Here is a 23,147-nt window from a genome sequence, read left to right on the forward strand (position 1 = left end):
GACCTCCAAAATTGCACACCAATACCAATATCCTTAACATCGGTTTGTTCTGAATTCTTGAACATATTCTCAGTTAGAATATAATAAGTCCCTTGAGACAGAAAAGCTTATCATAAATCAGAATGGATTTAGCACGCAGTGCTTGTGTGAAACTCTGCTTTTCCACTTCTCATAAGGCATCCTGTGGTCCACGGATGAAGGGCAACAAGCAGATTACATATGCCTAGAGTTTCAGAATTGACAAAGTACAACAATGGTGACTAAATGAATTTCATAGTAAATGTAATAGGTTATTGGTGTCTCAGACTTCTTCAGTAACAGAACCCAGCACATTGTCCTCAACTGTGAGTGTTCAATGGATACAGAAGTATTGTTAGGATCTGATGGATAGAGTGAGAAGAAATATGTTACTTTTTGCTGAAGTTCATGTGGTGTAAGATACAGTGGCATCCTTGGAGTGGTGAACGGCAGCTTGCCCTAAATGAGAAAAAAAATACATTAATGCAGATGAGTAGAAAAATTATCATACAATGTTAAAACACATTGTTGGCGGTGCGTTGCGTGACAATCCGGTTAATTAAATACCTATGCGTAACACCGCAAAGCAATATGAAATGAAACGAGCACATCAGGCTGGTAGTAATGAAAGTGAATGGTCGACTTCGGTTTACTCAGAGAATTCTAATAAAGCATAGCTCATCTGTAAAGGAAACTGCATATAGACCACTGCTCAAGTGGCTGAGATCTTCACCAGATCGGATTAAAGTACGACAGTGTAACTATTCATAGTTGTGCCGCTAGCTGTATTACTGGCAAGTTCGATTAACATGCTATTATTACAGAGGTGCTTCTTGTACTCAAATCTGCATTTGCACCTGAGTGCAGAGTGATTCAACTGTTGCCCACAAAGATTTCACCTAAAGACTATAAAGAGACTAAGAGAAATTATGGCTCATGTGGAGGTATTAAGGCAGTCTTTTTCCCTTTCTCCATTTGTGAGTGGAACAGAAAAAGAAGTGACTAGCAATGGTACAAGATAACCTTCTCCATGCACCATAAGGTGGCTCACTGACTGTGTATACAGATACACAACGTTTCTCTTTTAGTATTTGTCACTGGAGTTCGTTGACCATCATCGTAATGCCCTTGCAGCAACTGAATGATTGTGACAAAACTCACCGCTCTTCACTGGATGTGCTCTCCCTTCTGTGGGAGAAGGTCTCAGACTGTTGAAAAATACTTAAGAATTGGTCTAACAAGTGTTTTGTAAGCCTCTTCTTTCGTTGATGAATTACATTTCTTTAAGATTCTTCCAATGAATCTTAGACACACATCTGATTCCCCTAAAGTTTTGTTTTATGTGGTTATTGCATTTTAGGTCAGTCTGGATGATTATTCCTTACATTTCACAGTTATTTATCCCAGTTATCTGTGTCCAAGAAGGTAAGGAAACAGTAGTGGATTTCTTCATCTATTTATGCCGAAACTGGTAAATACTAGAGAATTTTGTTTACTATGGCAATAGGCAGAAGAGGTCAGGGTTATCACTTAACATACAACGGCTCAGTGTAGGCATTGCAAGGTAAAACTTTACATTAACAGAACAAATTAAACAATAATGAGCATATGACAAAATATTACACCATGCATCCAGAATGCAACACATACATATCACTTTTGATACAAAAGAACTAACTATACCTCATTTTCCTTCCCATCAAGCCCATTTTGACTGGGGCTACAGTGCATAGGTGCTGCTTGACTGACACCAAAATCTGAGTCATCGTACAATTGGACGTCATTGCTTGCTTCTGTTTCTGATGATGGAGAAAGGCACTGCATCTTCTGTCAATGAAGTGTAATGATTAGGTGCTTGTATCACAAACTAAGAAGAATGACAAGCTAGTTTCTTTTCAATCTAACAAATCTGAAAATTACACTAAGCACAGATTACGGGCCTTTCAAATACCATTAAGGAGTGGCAGATTTGTTATAACAAATTGAGATGACACACACACACACACACACACACACACACACACACACACACACAAAAGCCACCAAGCTAAACTCATTTTTCAACATTAAGATACTTGTGAGAATAATTGTGAAGCACATGAAATTACAAACGCAGCTGAATATATGCAGAAATTGAAAGAATACTTTGTGATTCCACCACTGTCAAAGGATTGTCATCTTTCTGTTATCTCCAGCAAAATGAAAACTCACCACTAAGAAGCACCTGCACAAACTCAGCATGATACTAAAGCATTTGGAAGCAAATATTTCATTAAATGGTCAAAATATTTATGCAACAAGAATCACATAATATAGTGCCTAAACATAGAAATACCTCGGCGCAACCAGCTCCAGAGTCATTCGAGTCTGATCCTTGGTACAAATGTTGCACATAGCGTAAATCAGAAAGCAGTTGCTCTCCGTCCAGACTAAGTTCTTCACGTAGCTTCATGTGCTCAGGATTCATGTCCTGTGATGCAGTGTGATCTACACCAGCACACTTCTTACAAGTGTCTCCTGTACCATCATAAGTACCACTCCAAATATCATACCTGTTCAACAAAAGTTTTCGAACTTCAGAAGCAGTAAATGAACCCAAAGACAGCATAGCACTTTATTTTATATTATTCACTTAGAAGACATAAAAAGGGACTAAATCATGCAAAGGAACAACAAGAAAGTATCATTGCAGTATGGTAAAAAAGCACTACATACAGCCTGCTCAGAAATGATTCTTTTAAGTGGATGGACTGAATTGTGTATTCAGAGCTTCCTCAGATTTCAGCAGTAAGAGACTAAGTAACAACAACAAAACAATCTATGAACAAAATCTGTAAATATGGAAAAAGCTTAGGTTTAATAAAAAACAATGGAATTTACTGATGTAGGAGCCTATAACAATACTCGATTGGGCATTTAAAAGTTTCCTACTCTCTGCTTAAACCTGTAATTAGAATTCTGAACAAAGTTGGGGAAAATAATATATATTATTACATTAAGAAAAGTTGTCGTTTAATGTTGTTACCAAAAATCTCAAAGCGTTCTTGACCAATTTAATTAAAATTTTTACAGGATGTAATAAACATCCACACAGACTTACGTTAAAGGTTTTTATAAAAAAAAAATGTACAGGTTTTCTATTAAAATTGACTCAGAAAGAAAATGCTGTGCTGTGGTGTTCTGTGAATATGTGCGGTTTTGTTTTCTTTCTTGCAATCAGTTTTTTATATACACACACACACACACACACACACACACACACACACGTTAATTTGTTTACCTCTTTGCAATCCATTTGCACAGAAAACTGAGAAGTTGGGTTTTTGGCTTACGATTAGACTGCCACTATTGAATCAATATGCAGTAACAATAAACAAGGCCCAAGGCCAGATAGAGGGAGAGTAGCAGATGGACAGAGTACAGGAGGGAATGGGAATAGGTAGGGGGAAGGAGGAGATAGGACATATACAAGGGTTGGAACTTAAATAGTGGTAACTATTTATTCACAACTGATACAAAAGAGTTACATGTTTTCACCTGTTACTGTCCTTTACAGTAGTCACCAGCATTGTGTAGAACCTGTTGCCAGCGATGTGGAAGGCGTAGTACACCGTTAGCAGAGCCTGTTCTGTTGATGGTGTGAATGGAGCGGTCTACTGCCTGTCGAACCTCTGGAAAGTTCTGAAGTGAATGCCCCAAAGTGGTTCCTTCATCTTCGGAATCAAATCGAAGCCACAAGGACTGAAGCCAGGGAAGTATGGTGGGTCCCATATACCAAACAGAGCAGCCACAGCTTGCGCTGTATGCACCCGTGCACTGTCTGTAAAATGACGGGTGGGTTAAGCAGAAAGTGCTGCCGCTTCTTTCGCAAAGCAGGTCGCAGGTGATGCACCAAAAACGAACAGTAATACTGTGCAATGGTCTGCCGTGGAGGAATTTAATGCATTAGGATAACACCATCACAGTCGTACACGAGAATCAAGAGACCGCTCCTTTAGCACCATCAACAGGACAGGCTCTGTTAACGGTATACTATACCTTCCACATTGCTGGTAATGGGTTCTACACACAAGGACAATAACTGGTACAAACATGTAACTCTTTTGTATCAGTTGTGAATAAATAGCGGCCACAAGTTCCAACCCTCGTACCCAATTACAATATACACTGAAATGCCAAAGAAACTAGTATAGGTGTGAGCATTCAAATACAGAGATATGTAAACAGACATAACATGGCGCTGTGGTCGGAAACGCCTATATAAGACATGAAGTGGGGATTTTCCTGTACGACCATTTCAAGAGTGTACCGTGAATATCAGGAATCTGGAAAAACATCAAATCCCTGACATAGCTGTGGACAGAAAAGGATCCTGCAAGAATGGGACCAACAGCGATTGAAGAGAATCGTTCAACATGACAGAAGTGCAACCCTTTTGCAAATTGCTGCAGATTTCAATGATGGGCCATCAACAAGTGTCAACAAAACATCATCGATATGGGCTTTCAGAGCTGAAGGCCCACCCGTGTACCCTTGATCACTGCACGATACAAAGCTTTACGCCTCGCCTGGGCCCATCAACACAGTCATTGGACTTTTGACGACTGGAAACATGTTTCCTGGTCGGACCAGTCTAGTTTCAAATTGCATCGAGTGGATGGGCGTGTACAGGTATGGAGACAACCTTATGAATCCATGGACCATGTAAATCAGCAGCAGATTGTTCAAGCTGTTGGAGGCTCTGTAATCGTGTGGGGCATGTGCAATTCGAGCGATATGGCACCCCTGAAACGTCTACGTAAGACTGACAGGTGACTCATGCGCAAGCATCCTGCCTGATCACCTGCATCCGTTCACGTCAATTGTGCATTCCAACGGACTTGGGCAATTCCAGCAGGACAATGCAACATCCACATATCCAGAATTGCTACAGAGTGCCTCTAGGAACACTCTTCCGAGTTTAAACACTTCTGCTGGCCACCAAACATCCCAGACATGAACATTATTGAGCATATCTGGGATGCCTTATTATGTGCAGTTCAGAAGAGATCTCCACCCCCTCGTACTCCTACAGATCTGTGGACAGACCTGCAGGATTCATGGTGTCAATTCCCTCTAGCACTACTTCAGACATTAGTTGAATCCATGCCATGCCATGTTGTGACACTTCTGCTTACTTGCGGGGACCTACACGATATTAGTCAGTTTTACCAGTTTCTTTGGCTCTTCAGTGCATACTTAGCAATTGCTACAAATAGCTGTGTTTCCTAGTATACATGTATAAATAAATGTAATTAAAAGTGGGTTACTCTACAACAGTATATTTTTTGTAAACAAACATCATTTAATGCACTTTCTGTAAAAACCTGTCACTGTAACTGAAGTAACCTGTGCATACGACAATCTATTGGGACCATTCTTCTCCATGGTTTGAGAACAGGATGAGTGCAAATCCTTACCATGCAACCTCAAGCAGTATTACCAAAATAAAATTGCATATTGAAGTATCTAGAAGTAAGGGGGTATTTATGACAGTAAATAGCATGTTATGTCTATTTTCAATCCTCTCTTAACATCAAACAGAAGTAAGTACATAAGCTCGGTGGTATATGTTGTTATTTAACATAGCAATGCGTCACTTCTTGCTATACCGATGAAAGATTTTCGTGGAGAAACATGTTTTTAAATGGTTGTGTAGGAAGAATGACCCACTGTTCATATACTTTTTGGATTTATATATAGATATGAAGAGTGAAATGTGAGTATAGTGCATCCACCAAACAAGATGATGAGCAAATGTCTTTACTTGTGTTGGAGAAGTCGTTTACACTTTGGCCTTGCACTGAGGGGAACCTGTGGACTCCAGAGAAGGGGCCTGATGACAATGGTCTACCCCCGGAACAAGTGAAGCTACAGTGAAACCCAACTTTTACACTTGTCAAGGAACTTAAATAAGGTATAAGATACCCCCTTACATTTTTCACACTTTATGTATGATGTATGTACACAACAGACATCAAAATACTTGTCAAGGACTTGTTTATTATCTAATAATAGTTTATTAACTAATAAAAACAGGTGACGTAACTGGAACTGATAAATTTCTAGGAAACAGAAATGTTTGACTCAATTTCATAGGTCACAATCCTTGTTTCCGGAAAGCCTGCAGCTGTCATTCATTATTTAAATAATGAAACACTGCACCAGTTACATATCTTTTTATGTTTCACACGATGTGAACCATGGACCTTGCCGTTGGTGGGGAGGCTTGCGTGCCTCAGCGATACAGATAGCCGTACCGTAGGTGCAACCACAACGGAGGGGTATCTGTTGAGAGGCCAGACAAACGCGTGGTTCCTGAAGAGGGGCAGCAGCCTTTTCAGTAGTTGCAAGGGCAACAGTCTGGATGATTGACTGATCTGCCCTTGTAACATTAACCAAAATGGCCTTGCTGTTGTGGTACTGCGAATGGCTGAAAGCAAGGGGAAACTACAGCCATAATTTTTCCCGGGGGCATGCAGCTTTACTGTATGATTACATGATGATGGCATCCTCTTGGGTAAAATATTCCGGAGGTAAAATAGTCCCCCATTCGGATCTCCGGGCGGGGACTACTCAAGAGGATGTCGTTATCAGGAGAAAGAAAACTGGCGTTCTACGGATCGGAGCGTGGAATGTCAGATCCCTTAATCGGGCAGGTAGGTTAGAAAATTTAAAAAGGGAAATGGATAGGTTGAAGTTAGATATAGTGGGAATTAGTGAAGTTCGGTGGCAGGAGGAACAAGACTTCTGGTCAGGTGACTACAGGGTTATAAACACAAAATCAAATAGGGGTAATGCAGGAGTAGGTTTAATAATGAATAGGAAAATAGGAATGCGGGTAAGCTACTACAAACAGCATAGTGAACGCATTATTGTGGCCAAGATAGATACGAAGCCCACACCTACTGCAGTAGTACAAGTTTATATGCCAACTAGCTCTGCAGATGACGAAGAAATTGAAGAAATGTATTATGAAATAAAAGAAATTATTCAGATAGTGAAGGGAGACGAAAATTTAATAGTCATGGGTGACTGGAATTCGAGTGTAGGAAAAGGGAGAGAAGGAAACATAGTAGGTGAATATGGATTGGGGGACAGAAATGAAAGAGGAAGCCGCCTGGTCGAATTTTGCACAGAGCACAACATAATCATAACTAACACTTGGTTTCAGAATCATGAAAGAAGGTTGCATACATGGAAGAACCCTGGAGATACTAAAAGGTATCAGATAGATTATATAATGGTAAGACAGAGATTTAGGAACCAGGTTTTAAATTGTAAGACATTTCCAGGGGCAGATGTGGACTCTGACCACAATCTATTGGTTATGACCTGTAGATTAAAACTGAAGAAACTGCAAAAAGGTGGGAATTTAAGGAGATGGGACCTGGATAAACTAAAAGAACCAGAGGTTGTATAGAGATTCAGGGAGAGCATAAGGGAGCAATTGACAGGAATGGGTGAAATACATACAGTAGAAGAAGAATGGGTAGCTTTGAGGGATGAAGTAGTGAAGGCAGCAGAGGATCAAGTAGGTAAAAAGATGAGGGCTAGTAGAAATCCTTGAGTAACAGAAGAAATATTGAATTTAATTGATGAAAGGAGAAAATATAAAAATGCAGTAAGTGAAACAGGCAAAAAGGAATACAAACGTCTCAAAAATGAGATCGACAGGAAGTGCAAAATGGCTAAGCAGGGATGGCTAGAGGACAAATGTAAGGATGTAGAGGCCTATCTCACTAGGGGTAAGATAGATAACGCCTACAGGAAAATTAAAGAGACCTTTGGAGATAAGAAAACGACTTGTATGAATATCAAGAGCTCAGATGGAAACCCAGTTCTAAGCAAAGAAGGGAAAGCAGAAAGGTGGAAGGAGTATATAGAGGGTCTATACAAGGGCGATGTACTTGAGGACAATATTATGGAAATGGAAGAGGATGTAGATGAAATGGGAGATATGATACTGCGTGAAGAGTTTGACAGAGCACTGAAATACCTGAGTCGAAACAAGGCCCCCGGAGTAGACAATATTCCATTGGAACTACTGACGGCCTTGGGAGAGCCAGTCCTGACAAAACTCTACCATCTGGTGAGCAAGATGTATGAAACAGGCGAAATACCCTCAGACTTCAAAAAGAATATAATAATTCCAATCCCAAAGAAAGCAGGTGTTGACAGATGTGAAAATTACCGAACTATCAGCTTAATAAGTCACAGCTGCAAAATACTAACACGAATTCTTTACAGACGAATGGAAAAACTAGTAGAAGCCAACCTCGGGGAAGATCAGTTTGGATTCCGTAGAAACACTGGAACACGTGAGGCAATACTGACCTTATGACTTATCTTAGAAGAAAGATTAAGGAAAGGCAAACCTACGTTTCTAGCATTTGTAGACTTAGAGAAAGCTTTTGACAATGCTGACTGGAATACTCTCTTTCAAATTCTAAAGGTGGCAGGGGTAAAATACAGGGAGCGAGAGGCTATTTACAATTTGTACAAAAACCAGATGGCAGTTATAAGAGTCGAGGGACATGAAAGGGAAGCAGTGATTGGGAAGGGAGTAAGACAGGGTTGTAGCCTCTCCCCGATGTTGTTCAATCTGTATATTGAGCAAGCAGTAATGGAAACAAAAGAAAAATTTGGAGTAGGTATTAAAATTCATGGAGAAGAAATAAAAACTTTGAGGTTCGCCGATGACATTGCAATTCTGTCAGAGACAGCAAAGGACTTGGAAGAGCAGTTGAATGGAATGGACAGTGTCTTGAAGGGAGGATATAAGATGACCATCAACAAAAGCAAAACAAGGATAATGGAATGTAGTCTAATTAAGTCGGGTGATGCGGAGGGAACTAGATTAGGAAATGAGGCACTTAAAGTAGTAAAGGAGTTTTGCTATTTGGGGAGCAAAATAACTGATGATGGTCGAAGTAGAGAGGATATAAAATGTCGGCTGGCAATGGCAAGGAAAGCGTTTCTGAAGAAGAGAAATTTGTTAACATCCAGTATTGATTTAAGTGTCAGGAAGTCATTTCTGAAAGTATTCGTATGGAGTGTAGCCATGTATGGAAGTGAAACATGGACGATAAATAGTTTGGACAAGAAGAGAATAGAAGCTTTCGAAATGTGGTGCTACAGAAGAATGCTGAAGATAAGGTGGGTAGATCACGTAACTAATGAGGAGGTATTGAATAGGATTGGGGAGAAGAGAAGTTTGTGGCACAACTTGACTAGAAGAAGGGATCGGTTGGTAGGACATGTTCTGAGGCATCAAGGGATCACCAATTTAGTATTGGAGGGCAGCGTGGAGGGTAAAAATCGTAGAGGGAGACCAAGAGATGAATACACTAAGCAGATTCAGAAGGATGTAGGTTGCAGTAGGTACTGGGAGATCAAAAAGTTTGCACAGGATAGAGTAGCATGGTGAGCTGCATCAAACCAGTCTCAGGACTGAAGACCACAACAACAACAACAACAACAACAACGATGTGCTGCGAGAATTTTTTGTCAAGTGCAATTATTTACACAAGTTTTTTTGTGTGGTGTTTGCATATGTCTTGTTCTGCGTCTCTTGCACTGTAGCGGTCTTTTTGATGTTATCAGGTACTGTACCTCCTCAGTTATGTAGGGAACCATACAGACGCCAATTATCATTCACATTGTTTGTGTAACATTAAACAAAATACTGGACTTGACAACGAGGATAAATTCTCGAAATATGCTTCTCAGCATGAAAACATACATAATTGGAGCTGTCTTTAAACTGAAAACATCCGAGCAATGCAGAGTGACTGAAGGTGTCAACTAGCGCTGCAAGCGATTAAACGATGAAACACGCTAAATATGGTTTGATAAAGGTATCAACGATCACAACAATCACAGAACCGCAGATGCACAGTCGAGACAGTTTGGAAATCTGTTGTGATTGGTCATGATATCTTTATTCGAAAGGACCTACTTACTCCCATCAGCCATCATGCAGAGTAGAGCTTTGCAGCAGCAGGAGATACAGCACGAATTGTTCCAATTTTACAAGCACTACGTTTACATGTGACACACCTTCTGAAAGACAACAACTGAATTTCAGAAATGTTTCTTTGCTGTCGTGTTCACACATTAAGGTCTGAAGTGAATCTGCTAGCCCAGATAAATATGGTACCTAGCAAACAACTGTTACAGTTTATGATTTAGTCAGCACAATCACTATTTCTCTTCAATTAGATGCTTCAGTCCAATATTTCTTCTTACCCTTCCCTGAACGAAAAGCAACTGTGTCCATATTAGCAGAACATTTTTTTAAAAAAACAAGATGAAACCTGACATCCCAAACACATTTCACAACCAGTTGCATTTACATGGGAGCAAAAATCTATTGCAGAATGCAAAACTGGCAACCTGAAGCGGATTTCCAGAATCTTTTTTGAAGTGTTTGCATGACCACCCAAAAGCGGTATTGGGAAATCTGTTTACGAAATCCACTATTGGCAGCCTCATGCAAACGGGGTGACATTGAATGGTTCAAATCTGCTGAGTAAAGCACCCTGGTGTCAAGAAACTTAAACATGCCATGTTTGTAAACACTACTTGACACCCAATATCATGCCACCATCATTTTACACAAGTTTTTTCTCTGTGAACATTTTTCATAAAGCGCAAATTGTGGAAATATTATAAATCAGGTGCAAATTAACATTTTGAACACAGGAAATTTGATGGAAGTGATAAAAAAGTCATACACGGTGTGAAGAGTTAGTTCTGGGAAATGTGTATTACACAACCTCTCATTTACTTACTTACTTACTGTCATTCATTCGCTAACTTATGTCTAGACAGAACCTTCACTTCATGTCATTATGGTTTATGAGATATGTTCAGAAGAATTCTTCAAAAAGTGGTTATGTGATTTCGCAGCGAGAGAATACGAGTTCTCTCTTACAGCCCTAAACCCACTGTAGGTGGTAGTGAAGTCGCATATAATTAGTGGAACTGCATAGCCGGACCACTGCAGTAAGAATCATGGAAAAGATGACCTTCAGAAGATATTGAAGATAAATAATAATATGAACAGGAGAAGGGTGCCAGATCTCTTCACAAAATAGGTACATCCAGTAAGGCAAGCATAAGCCTGAGTGAACAGTACCACTTCAGTATATAGGTTAATAATCTTACCACACCTATATCACCAAACACACAATGGAAGAGAAAACCACAAATATTCTGTTAATCATACAACTCTATTTTCTGTTTGTTTTCTTTTGGAAGAATCTGTGCAAGGACACACTATTCTCAGCAAATTCTATTAATTTATTACCTCTGCAGTTACAAATATCATACCCAGAGATTCCCCACTTGTGACAAAGCAAGCTGGGATCTTTTTACTTCCTCTCGTTTTGCCATCTGCCTCCTTATATTTATTTTTTCATTTTGACTAATTACCACTAACATATATAACAGTATTAGATTCATAACAGTATAATCAGCATTTACATAAAAAATAAAGGTTCGTCTTCAGTCTTAAGAAATATAGCACCAGATATAATTTTGTGCTTAGTTTTGTGTATGTAATCAATTTCCTAATTTATTCTGACTATTCCTAGTTAATATCTTTTGTTATAGGGTGAAATCAGTAACTGTTTCATGACAGATTCTATTGTTGAGTTATAAACGAATATAAATTCTGTACTAATCATAAACATTTGGAAGAACAACAACTAGGATTCTTAAAGTATTGATTTGACTCCATTCCGAAACATGTTAGCAAAGCCAGCCCTTAATTAATTCCAAAATAATTTTCAAGTTTGTCAATAGCAGGGTTTGCATAACTATATTGGTTAATTTCATTATTTAAACAAATAATTCGGCCTAACCTTTGTGGTAGAATGAATATTAAAAAGAAGGAATTTTTCAATGTATTCAGTTAATAGAACGAGCTATGTTTTAATTGTAATTTCTGCAACTTAAACATTAAACAATGTATAGTTTAATCATCTTGTGGCATTGCAGTTCTTCTTGTTATGCCTGTGCTTGCTACAAAATGGGAAAAGCAATTCCGCCTTATGCTAGACATCTTTTTTCTGTTGACAACAACACATAATGGTGGCGAAAACTCTGCCTATGTTTAGAAAAATCAGAGGAAGTGTAGTGTCAAGTGACCATAGGCCACGAAATCTGCCCATTCACATCGCCAACATCATATACAATAACAAAACCATGAGAAGTTGAAGCTTGTGTAGCAGAATAGCTACCAAAATAAATGTCCAATGTCTGCCCCTGTAGCTGAATGGTCAGTGCGATGGAGTGTCATACCTAACAGCCTGGGTTCGATTCCCAGCTGGGTCGGAGATTTTCTCCACTCAGCGACTGGGTGTTGTGTTGTCCTTATTATCATCATATCACCCCTATCGACATGCAATTTGCCGAAGTGGCGTCAACTCAAAAGACTTGCACCAGGCGAACAGTCTACCTGACGAGAGACCCTAGTCACACGGCACCACCAATGTCTAATAGTATCGTGTAAGTAAAAAATAAAAAAAGAACCCACTGAAGAGAGCACAAAATGTGTTGAAACAGGTCTGGGTGAACAAAACAGAAAAAAATGCGTCTTGCATAAGGCAGAATTGCTCTTCCCAATGTATAGTTTCTGTGCCTATTATTGTGAGGACATGTAAAAGGCCCAATTTTTGGTCTCGAGACAGACAGTCCACGCCCAATTTTCAGATGGGAAGTCTGAATCAGAGTAACAATAATGCAGTAACTTAACAGTGGAATTAATGTAACACAAATAGGCCATGTGAGAAAACAGTGACAGTGTCTGTTCAATTTATGTGAGAAATAATGTCACACATACCTTATTATTCTTCAAGAACTGTGAACTGTGTGGTTAGGTATTTACTGCTCATAGATGGCCAGCAGCAAACTATTGTAGCAGTATGCTGATGTTTGCCTTCAATGTACTAATAAGGCTTAACATTTACCAACAGTGAAAGTAAAGAACTGGGAAACTCAACTGTTGGCTATGTCATCTACAGTAGTCAGTGTTGAACTTCCACCCTCCCATTTTTCAGACAGTATAACAATGCAGTACGTTCATACCGAGGACTATCAATGAAGAAATAAAGCTGGTGAATGTCACATACTTAGGAATGTTTCAAGTGCATTTACTCTCCTTTTGCATGAAAATCCCTTTTTTCCTTTTTGTGGGGTTCACTTACCTCCATCAGGATTTTTTGCCAGATATTCTAGCTGGGTCATTCCATGTCATTTCAACCAGGGGCTCCAGGTCATAGTCTCAGATTTGACTGAAATTCAGTACACTAATTCTACCATGTGTGGAACACTCGTTTACAGAGTATTCATTTCCCCTGCCAATTAGTTCCAGAATTATGACTTGTGAAAGAGGGTGGCGTGACCTGGAAATTGCAACCCACATCTGGCAATCTATCTTCAGACCCAACTTCAGGTCTTAATAACTTTGGAACTATTCCACACAGTCCATTGAAATTTTTACAACCCAGTAACATCCATTTAGAGAACAAACTCCATGAATCAAACCACAAACAACATATTTCTGAGGGAAAATAAAAAATTCCACAATGTGATTAAAAAATGTAATATGTTAAAAGGTACATATTGTAGGTGCCCTCTATGCCAAATACAATTAACTCCAAAAGGGTATAAATTTTTTTGTGGTAAGCTTAATGTGCCTAAACACACACAGAACTCATCATGCCCATATCAGTCACAAAAACAGTTACATGCACACAAAAACACAAAAATTTGAAAAATTACCTGAAAAACATGGATTTTCGAAGCGTGGTAGCACAAAAGGGACAAGCAGTATCCAAGCCAAATTTCAAACACTGCATAAGTAGACCATAATGATATATATCTCAAAATTTCAGCATGTTATTGCAAGACATCTGTGTACAATGGAAGTTGACAGATGTATTTGGTAATGTGGCCATTGTTCCACAACACAATTTTGTAAGAACATACCGTAAACTGTTCTGCCTCTTCTTATCCTCTCCCACAACTGTTTAATTAATAAGCAACAACATATATACAGATTAACGCAACCTATCATTAACGTTTACTGCACATTAACTGCTAAAAACCAGTTGATTGTGCTTCGAACAGAAGTTCTCCCACACTTTTGCTACTGTACTCTGTGCATTGAGTGGTAAATTGTACTTTCTTCCTGACACTGTGGTAGGAACTGGAACTGTCATAAGAGTATGTTCAAAATGAATCCAACACCTGTCTGCCAAACATGGCCAATGAAATGATCTTGCTGTTCCTGCTGGTGCCATGAAGTTCACAAATACATCACCTTCTGCTTCACAGCACTCTGCAACATGTCCTAAGTACCATTTGTCATCATAAACAGCAATAACATAGCAACCTGGTTGTATGTCACTGCTTTTGCTTCTGAATCCTGAGTCAGACACATTGTGAAGACACATGTTGTGCATGAACCTCTAGTTATAACCAGACACTCTGCTCATCTGCACATTGTCAGAATCCGCTGGATGATGGCTCCTTGTGCCTGCAACAGTTTTAACGTGTTCTAGTCTGCTTTTTAGCAACTCTTTGACTGATTTCACATCATCTTTCAAAACATAGAATGATTGTATGCCAGAGATATTTTTCTGTACCCAGATAAATAATTGAAGAGGTGTGATCTTCTGTAGGGTGCTGCAGACTATCTTGTTATGCCACGTGCTTAATGGAAGCACCAATACCATCACATACATTTTTACCATGACTTGTTGCGAAAAATTCAATCCTGTATGAATCTGAAAATCATGGTAATGCATGCATAAAATTTTGAGATTTTTACAGCTTTTGTACTGACTAGCTGCCCCATCACTGAAGTATTTCGCAAAATGTATGTGAGGCAGCTTGTTTGTCACATATGCCATGACAGTGTGAATGTGGGCATGAACTGCAATAGCATCATGAATTAAACAGTCACTAAAAACGCACAGGTTCATGACGGACACATCACCTGATTCACCTCTACAGTAAATCTGGAGAGTTGCTTGACTGTTGTCCCAATGATATCCTTGGATGGCATCTTGAACTATAAATGCATAATTTTCAGAAAAGTCTAGTATTACTATATTTTCATCTTGTTTCAAATTATCCTTACAAAACTGGAGATAAGCCGATTATGCTGTTGCTGTGAAGCTGTGTGTGGTCAGTTTGACCATTTTTTGACAACACATTTCAACAAAATCTTCCACTGTACGTTGCTTTGTTTCAAGACTTGGGCAATCCATGTGTGTCCATTGTTTATGAGAAACAAGTTCATCGTCATCCATAAGGATTTCACCATACAGTTTGTTATTCATGTGTTCAGCAAGATTTGCCGTACCAGGACACTTTTCACAACTGCGTATCATGCACTGGTAGGAACTGATGTCGCACACTAGCAGCTTCATTGCACCTTTGTAATCCAGACCAGAATCCTTTATAGCATTTTGATGGGCCTCACATACACAAAAATTGTGTGTGCCCCTTGCACTTACAGGCACAACCCATTTTGAAAAAAGATGATAAACCTACTTTGGTATTGGGATACTTTTCTGTGAATTCTACATATAGTTCTGATATGTTGCATAGCAATGGTCTTTTTTGCATCTGTACACGTAGATTTCCCATTTTCACTGGTACATAGTCTTTTTTTCCAGGGATTATTCGGCTGTAGTTATTATTTTCATAAAACTCCGACACTAGCACCTTTATTTCTGAACTCAATTGCTTACCCTGAACCTGCTGAAGTTGTGGAAGCACTCCTTTGGTTGCTTTTATTTTCTTAGCTTGCTTTACCATATATGTAGAAACATTGAATTCCTTTGCAGTGTAGTCAATAGACCAGCTGGAAGGTGCAAGGGTAAGAATAATGTTAAGTCCCATGCACTGATTCACTTTCAATACTGATTTCATATCAATTTCTCTGAGGCCACACTTCACTGTCGTCTAATGAACCCGAAATGGATCAAAACAATTTCTTTGTAGGAAAGAATATTTATCCGGAAACACTTTCATATGATGATAATAAACACTAAAGTTTCCTGGAACTGTACTTCTTGTGCCCACAGGGTGTATCCCGGATCTCCATAGCGACAAATCTTGGTCCGATTCATCCAGATCATACAGTACAAAGCGAATGCCACATTTTGTTCCATATGTTGTTTTATGACATTCAGATGCTTGTGCTCTACCAATACTGCAGCTTGTTTGAACAAAAGCACCACTAGTACACTCTTCTGCCTCCATACTGACTTTCCACAACAGTACTGACCAGTCTGAACTAGAATCTTAAAAACATGAGTAACCTGTAATTGTTGCTTGTTTCCTTTGCTGTTCCTGCCTAACAATGACTCATTCTGTCCCTGAAAACGACCATTGTTTAACTTTCTGTTGCCTAATGGTTATCTGAAACAAGCTGTCTGCATCATCATTATTACTTGCTAAATCATGTTAAAAGAAACGTAACTAAATACATCTCTGTCAACTTTTATTGTACACAAATGTCTTGCAATAACAAGTTGAAATTTTGCCACATATTATATTATGGTCTACTGATGCAGTGTCAAATTTGGCTTGCATATCACTTGCCCCTTTTGTGCTACCACACTTAGAAAATCCATGTTTTTCAGGTAATTTTTTTAATTTTTGTATTTTCGTTTGTGTGACTGATATGGGCAAGATGAGTTCTGTGTGTGTTTAGGCCACATTAAGCTTACCACAAAAAAAATGTATACCCTTTTTGAGTGAATTATATTTGGCATGGAGGGCACCTACAATATGTACCTTTTAACATATTACATTTTTAATCACATTTTGGAATTTTTTATTTTTCCTCAGAAATATGTTGTTGGTGTTTTGATTCACAGAGTGTGGTCTCTAAATGGGTGTTACTGGGTTGTAAAAATTTCACTGGACTGTGTGGAATAGTTCCAAAGTTATTAAGACCTGAAGTTGGGTCTGAAGATAGATTGCCAGATGCGGGTTGCAATTTCCGGGTCATGCCAGCTTCTTTCACAAGCCATAATTCTAGAACTAATTGACAGCGGAACTTAAAATTTTGCACATGAGTGTTCCACACTTGGTAGCACTGGTGTGCTAAATTTCAGCCAAATCTGAGACTATCAGCTGGAACATTTTCTCAAATTGGTTGAATTGACATGGAATGACCCAGCTACTCATTACAATATGAGCACATCAGTGCATGGACTGAAATTATTTCCATTAACTTTCTGTTGTTTCATATTCAAAAAAACCCACTATACCATCACATTCCTCCAATCCCTGTAATACTGATGTCTCTACTATATATCATTTGACCTACACAGGATTACATCTTTATCACAGTACTGACCACATGAGCAGAGGCTTTTGTGTGTTCACATAAAGCTGTGAGCTACACTGGCAGAGGTATACTCAACGGTAATTCTTCACTGGATGGATCCCAGCAGATGAATCAATGAATACTTCACATTATAACCCTATAAGATATCAATCCAAGCAAAGCTGGTGAATAGATACAGATGAACAACTCTCCAACTGGCTTTGCATATTCTGTGGCAAGTGTATGTCTAAAAACTTGCGGACAGAGCACATTTTCTGCAGTAGGAAATCTACGGGCATGATACTGTCTAACCAGTGTAGGATGACCCTTTGTCAGAACAAGTTCAGCATGCGACTGTTAGTATGTCTCTCCAGCTTCAACACTTGGAAGCAAACAGACAGGTCGAAATTATTGTGACCCTTGCTCTGTGGAGGTTTAACACTAGCACATGCCACGCCAAACTCCTACCGAATGAGGTGGTGCAGTGGTTAGCACATTGGACTCGCATCGGGAGGATGACTGTTCAAACTCTCATCTGGCCATCCACATTTAGGTTCTCCACACCTCCCTAAATCACTGCAAGAAATGCTGGGATGGTTCCTTTGAATGGGCATGGCCGATTTCCTTCCCAATCCTGGCTCTACCGACATCAATGTAGACTGAACTGTTAGGAGATGATAATTTCTGCCATGCTCTGTCTAGAAATCCTAAATTGGAGGACTGAAGCTAAGCTACTGAAACTGTATGATACCAAGTGGATTATCACTATAGGCTATCAGAGGTACAAATAAAGGAAGTGGATTGTACAGAGCTGCTGTAAGCAAAACCAGTAGAGGTAAACACCAAGATAGGTACTCTGCAGTAAGTTTTACCACTGACATGAAAAAAACAAAGAATTGAATGCTGCTTTCAGAAGTAAATTCCAAAGGTCACTAAAACACATCTGTGCTCTGGTATTCAACTTGTAAGTATCAATCAAGCAGGAATCCTGGAGATGGAAGAAATTTTGCCACTAATATTTTCCCAGCAAGGGCAAGCAAGGTAGTGGCAAACATTCCAGATAAGGCTTAGCACCAATGTTCCATTAAATTTCAAACCTCTTCACAACTGAGTTTAGACATATACTACTGATGTTTATCTGCTTGGGACGTTAAATTCAACAGCCACCTTGGTGCTATTCAACAAGAGTAGGCCATGTGCTTGCACAGAGTTGTTCTATTCTCTCATCATCATACAACACAGATGCGACAATACTATGTGCACCCCATACATTCAACTGAACTCAACAGACACACTTACAACGCAACTCACTCACAGCGTGAGATAAACAGCCATTATGCACATAGGAAGAAAAGCCATTCCTATCAGGAGACTGAACCTAACAACTGTACTTTCCGCTACATATAATAAGGTGTAAATAGAGAGAGTGCCTGCAAATACATACCTCAAAAAGGAAGTTACCAGGTGTAGATGTACGAAATCTGAATTTCCCTATAGATGGTGCTAGCCCTCAGTGTAGCGCCCATGAGACCGCATCTGCAGCGCTAACTGCTTCCTGTAATGGCTGACGACGAATGTCAACACACAGTAACCCAAGTTCCACGCATCGGTATCTGTTTCAAACTCGTAAATATGTCAAGTTCTGTGCCTACGAACTACGATTTGCAGACAGCATTGGTTTCCTGTTATTTGAATGACACTGCTGAAGAATCACATCGAAAGTTTTGACAAACTTTCAGCAAACATGCTCTTGGGAAAACAATTTTTCAAGTGGTTCAAAAAATTTGTGATTTTGATGTGAGAAACGAGTTCGACGACAACGAAATGCAGGCCTTATTGGACAAAGATGATACTCAAACTCAACAGGAACTCATGGAACAATTGAATGTGATGCAGGAAACCACTTCTCTTTGGTTGAAAGCAACATGTAGTCATATTGCTCCATGATAACGCCCCATCACACACAGCAAAACAGGTAAGGGAAATGATCGAGGCGTTCAGTTGGGAAACATGGCTTATTCTCCAGACTTGGCTTAGTCCGATTATCATCTATTTGCATCACTCTTACAAGCTCCTGCAAAACAATGCCTCAAACCCTTGTGAACTAATGGTTAGATTTCATAGATGTACAGAAACTAAGAAATGGCTTCAAGTTTCAGGACAAAATCCAAAGTCCAGTGGACGAGTATACTTGGTACTATATTATTGGCGATCTTCACAATTTTGTAATCACAATTTTTAGCTTTAACAGCTGTCTTTATATGTCTTTATGCCATGTCATTCATGATAGCATTTTTCCATTGTTAAAAAATATATTTTTAAGACATTATTTGAAAAAAATTGCTAAGTTAAGGGGTTAATTATTGTCACTCGTCTGTAGCTTACAGCTAGCTCTACAAAATAATGAACATAATTTCATACAGAATGTGTATTTTAGGCTTAACAGTAGAGGAATATCTTACCAGGCATGTGACTGAATGGTGGATACTGATGCGCTCCAAATTTCATCCTGAGACATAGGTAAGCCATGTGATTCTTTCAGCCAACCTGTTTTCCAAGCAGTACTGTTACGGTTGCATTTGCAACAATTCTTTACAGCAGCACTCCACCGATATGACATTTCCTCTGATGATACAGACACATTCTCTGATGTTCTCATGGCCTGATACTGCTCACTTTGTTTCAACAGCGGTGTTAACTTACTGTCATTGGCATTGTTGCTTGTGAATAGCATAGAAAATGGCTGTTTGCTCTCCAATGTATGTTCAACATGATCGTCATCAATTTCCAAACAGTTAACAATCTTTTCAGCAAAATGTTCATCTCCTGGGAAGTAAAACTCATTTTCTTTTGACTCTTGCCTGCTTCTTTTAGTATCAACTTCCTCATCACTTGTAGCATTTTCATCAGATGCCTCAGTCTGGCAACATTTTTCAATCTGACGTACTCTAAATTTTGGTACAAAATCTTTTCCTGCTGATGTTACACCATCAGGGCTTCTTGCAGCCTTATGCCTTCCATTATAAAGTTCTTTCTCTTTGTACTCCATGTACTTTTTTGGAGTCTCTATGCCTAAATCTGTTTCCAAATACAGAGCACCACTTTCACTTCTTTTGAAAGGAACAGACTCCAAACTGTTAGGGATTACAAAAGTTGTCCCATCAGCATAGCATCCCGTGTTATTGTTATGGGAGTCTGAGCTCTCCTGTCGTATTGGACGAAAGTGTGTACGGGTAGAAGTAAGTAAATCTTCTTCTTCCTTGTCCTTAACATTATCTGTCACTTCATTTGTTTCTCTACCTTCTGTTGCTACATTATAAATTCCATCAGACTGTTTAAGAACTGTACTGGGCGGAACAGCAACAAATTTATTATCTGAAGCAAAATTGCAAAATGACTGTTTTGGAACTACTTCTGTGAAACTACTATCCTCTCTATTATGATTCAAGGTCCCAAAACTACCATCTGAAAAACTGCTGCAATTTGGAAACATATTATAATGTGGGAAGTTGTTTGTTAGTATGTTTGAACTCTCAGTAGTTGGCCATCTTCTATTCCAGACATTATTTGGTCTTTCAGGATGTAGGCATTCTTCCAATGGTAAAACACGTGCCATTGATGAAAATCCATCAAACTTATTCCATGCTGATCTTCCCATCTCCATTTTCACATTTCCAGCAGCCATGTTACTTCCAAGTTTCAAGAATGGAAAACAGTTTTTGGGAGCTATATTCTTCTTACATACTTGATCTCCCAATTTATTTGATTTACTTCCCACAACTTTTTCTGTGCCATTAATTACTGCATCAAGCTTATCAACATCCTGCTTAGTTTTGTCAATGTACTGACTTTCATCATTGTTCTCTCTGTCACTAACAAAACAACTGTTTACATTTTCTTGTTCTACTAAGTCCACCTTGATTTCATCTGTGGCCAGAGGTACTGTATCAGATGGCTGACTTGACCATATAGAGCTTTTAATATTTGTACCACAACGTATGAAAGAATTGTTTAAGCTCCCAACAGGTAAATTCTTACTTCCAGAGTTTTCTTGTTCAGCACAAGTAATGAAAGTGTTCTCCAATGGTGTTTCAGATCCAATTACCTTGTTACTTGGTGATGAATTTTCAGACCTACTCTCTGGACTCCACAAAGCTTCTATACTGTGGTCAAATTTCGCAATTAGTTGGGCCAAATTTTCATCCACATTCTGGCCTGACTCGCCCTCATAATCCTGTATTCTTTCACTTTCATTTCCCATGTCTTCTGTTAATTCATTCTGCACCTGATGTTCATAAAAATTGCATGAACCAATATTCCACATTTCTCCTTCCATGCTCAGTGTGTCTTCCAAAGATAGTGTCTCCTGTGGTTCCCCTTGGTTTTGCCTATTGTATTTTGATATTCTCCATCCTGTCGCTATAGCTTTTACACTGGGAGCAAATGCATTTAAGCCTGTGTTTTCATTACTCCACACTCCTGTAAAACTCCATGAAAAAGGACAAACCAGTTCTTTCTCTGCATTGTCGGTCCAGTCCTTGTCCTTGATTTGGTTTCTAGATCTTATACCATTTGACAAACTGTCAACATTTCTCCCCTGGTTCTCTTTGTTCTCAGCACAATTTGTAGCACCCAATGTTTTACCACTTTTTGGTGAAATACTTATCTGGAGTTTATTTTTTCCAAAAGAATTTGCTAAAATTTTCTTATTTCCCCAAGCTGAAGAAAGATCTGAGCTTAAAACTGGTGGTTTAATACTGGAATCACTACACCTGGTTAGAGGTGGAAAAGCAGCATAATACCTGAAATTAAAAAATAAAAACACATTTAAAAATGTATTACCATGAAAACATACATGGAAGAAATCATTACAAATATTTTCCTTACTTCTGCACTAGATCACTTGGTGATTGTGACTGAGGCTCACTGACTGAAGGCAAGGATGGAGTGGAGTGATTATGGTTCTCACCTAATAAAAGAATATAAATCTATAAGAAACCATGACTTTCATGGAACTGGGGCCAAATAAACTAATCTTTCACAATTACCTTCGCTCTGTATTTCCTTTAATTTTGCACAAAGTTCGTCAACCAGTTTCTCAATTCCAAATTTCTGGAAAAAAGGGAAAGAACAGTAAATAACTTACAATTTAAATTAATGTTTTGAATTGTCTACTATAAGCCTTAAACATTGTAACAGTGAGTGCAACACCCCATCTCCTATTGCCACAAAGTGTAAGTTTCAACACCTGAAAGTAATGTATTATCCAATAATGACCTCTATTTTTAAATTCAAGATGGAAAACTTTTATAAGAAATGAACAGAGTAATTAAATTTAAGTTTCCACTTGTACTGAAACATTACCACCACTCACAGCTGTCTGCATTTCTGGTAAAACATGACTTGGTATAGAAGTGTTGTAACAATGCACTGACAGCAAAGTACCATTTTTAATCATTTTTTAAAACCTATATAACATAATAATATTAGTTATTCCATTGAACTGCAAGGATAAACTTGCTCCTATAATACTATTTATACTATTTCACTATGTATGCTTATACAATTTTCACTGCAATATTTTTGGGGGTCCAATATGTTCACAAGTATTACTAGTTAGGAAGGGTATTTAGGTAGTATACCCTTACAGCTGCATTACAACTGGTCAAAGCTTTCTGACATTATTTTAAGAACGTACCAATCCATTCAGGTGCAACCTACTCGGCAAATT

The 23,147-nt window shown here is 38.8% G+C and overlaps 1 protein-coding gene across 2 annotated transcripts in view; it reads right to left on the reverse strand.

Moving 5' to 3' along the window:
* The window catches only part of LOC124616026, an 86,271-nt gene that overhangs the window by 9,989 nt on the left and 53,135 nt on the right, over positions 1 to 23,147 (reverse strand). For both annotated transcript variants that reach the window (XM_047144255.1, XM_047144247.1), the window contains 5 exons: positions 22,465 to 22,528; positions 22,304 to 22,385; positions 19,879 to 22,218; positions 2,354 to 2,570; positions 1,702 to 1,845 (listed from right to left, as the gene is read on the reverse strand). In XM_047144255.1, coding sequence (XP_047000211.1) covers positions 1,702 to 1,845; positions 2,354 to 2,570; positions 19,879 to 22,218; positions 22,304 to 22,385; positions 22,465 to 22,528 — 2,847 coding nt within the window. The remainder of the gene's footprint in view (positions 1 to 1,701; positions 1,846 to 2,353; positions 2,571 to 19,878; positions 22,219 to 22,303; positions 22,386 to 22,464; positions 22,529 to 23,147) is intronic.

This window comes from Schistocerca americana, chromosome 1, assembly GCF_021461395.2.
Source record: "Schistocerca americana isolate TAMUIC-IGC-003095 chromosome 1, iqSchAmer2.1, whole genome shotgun sequence".
Taxonomy (NCBI): Eukaryota; Metazoa; Arthropoda; class Insecta; order Orthoptera; family Acrididae; genus Schistocerca; species Schistocerca americana.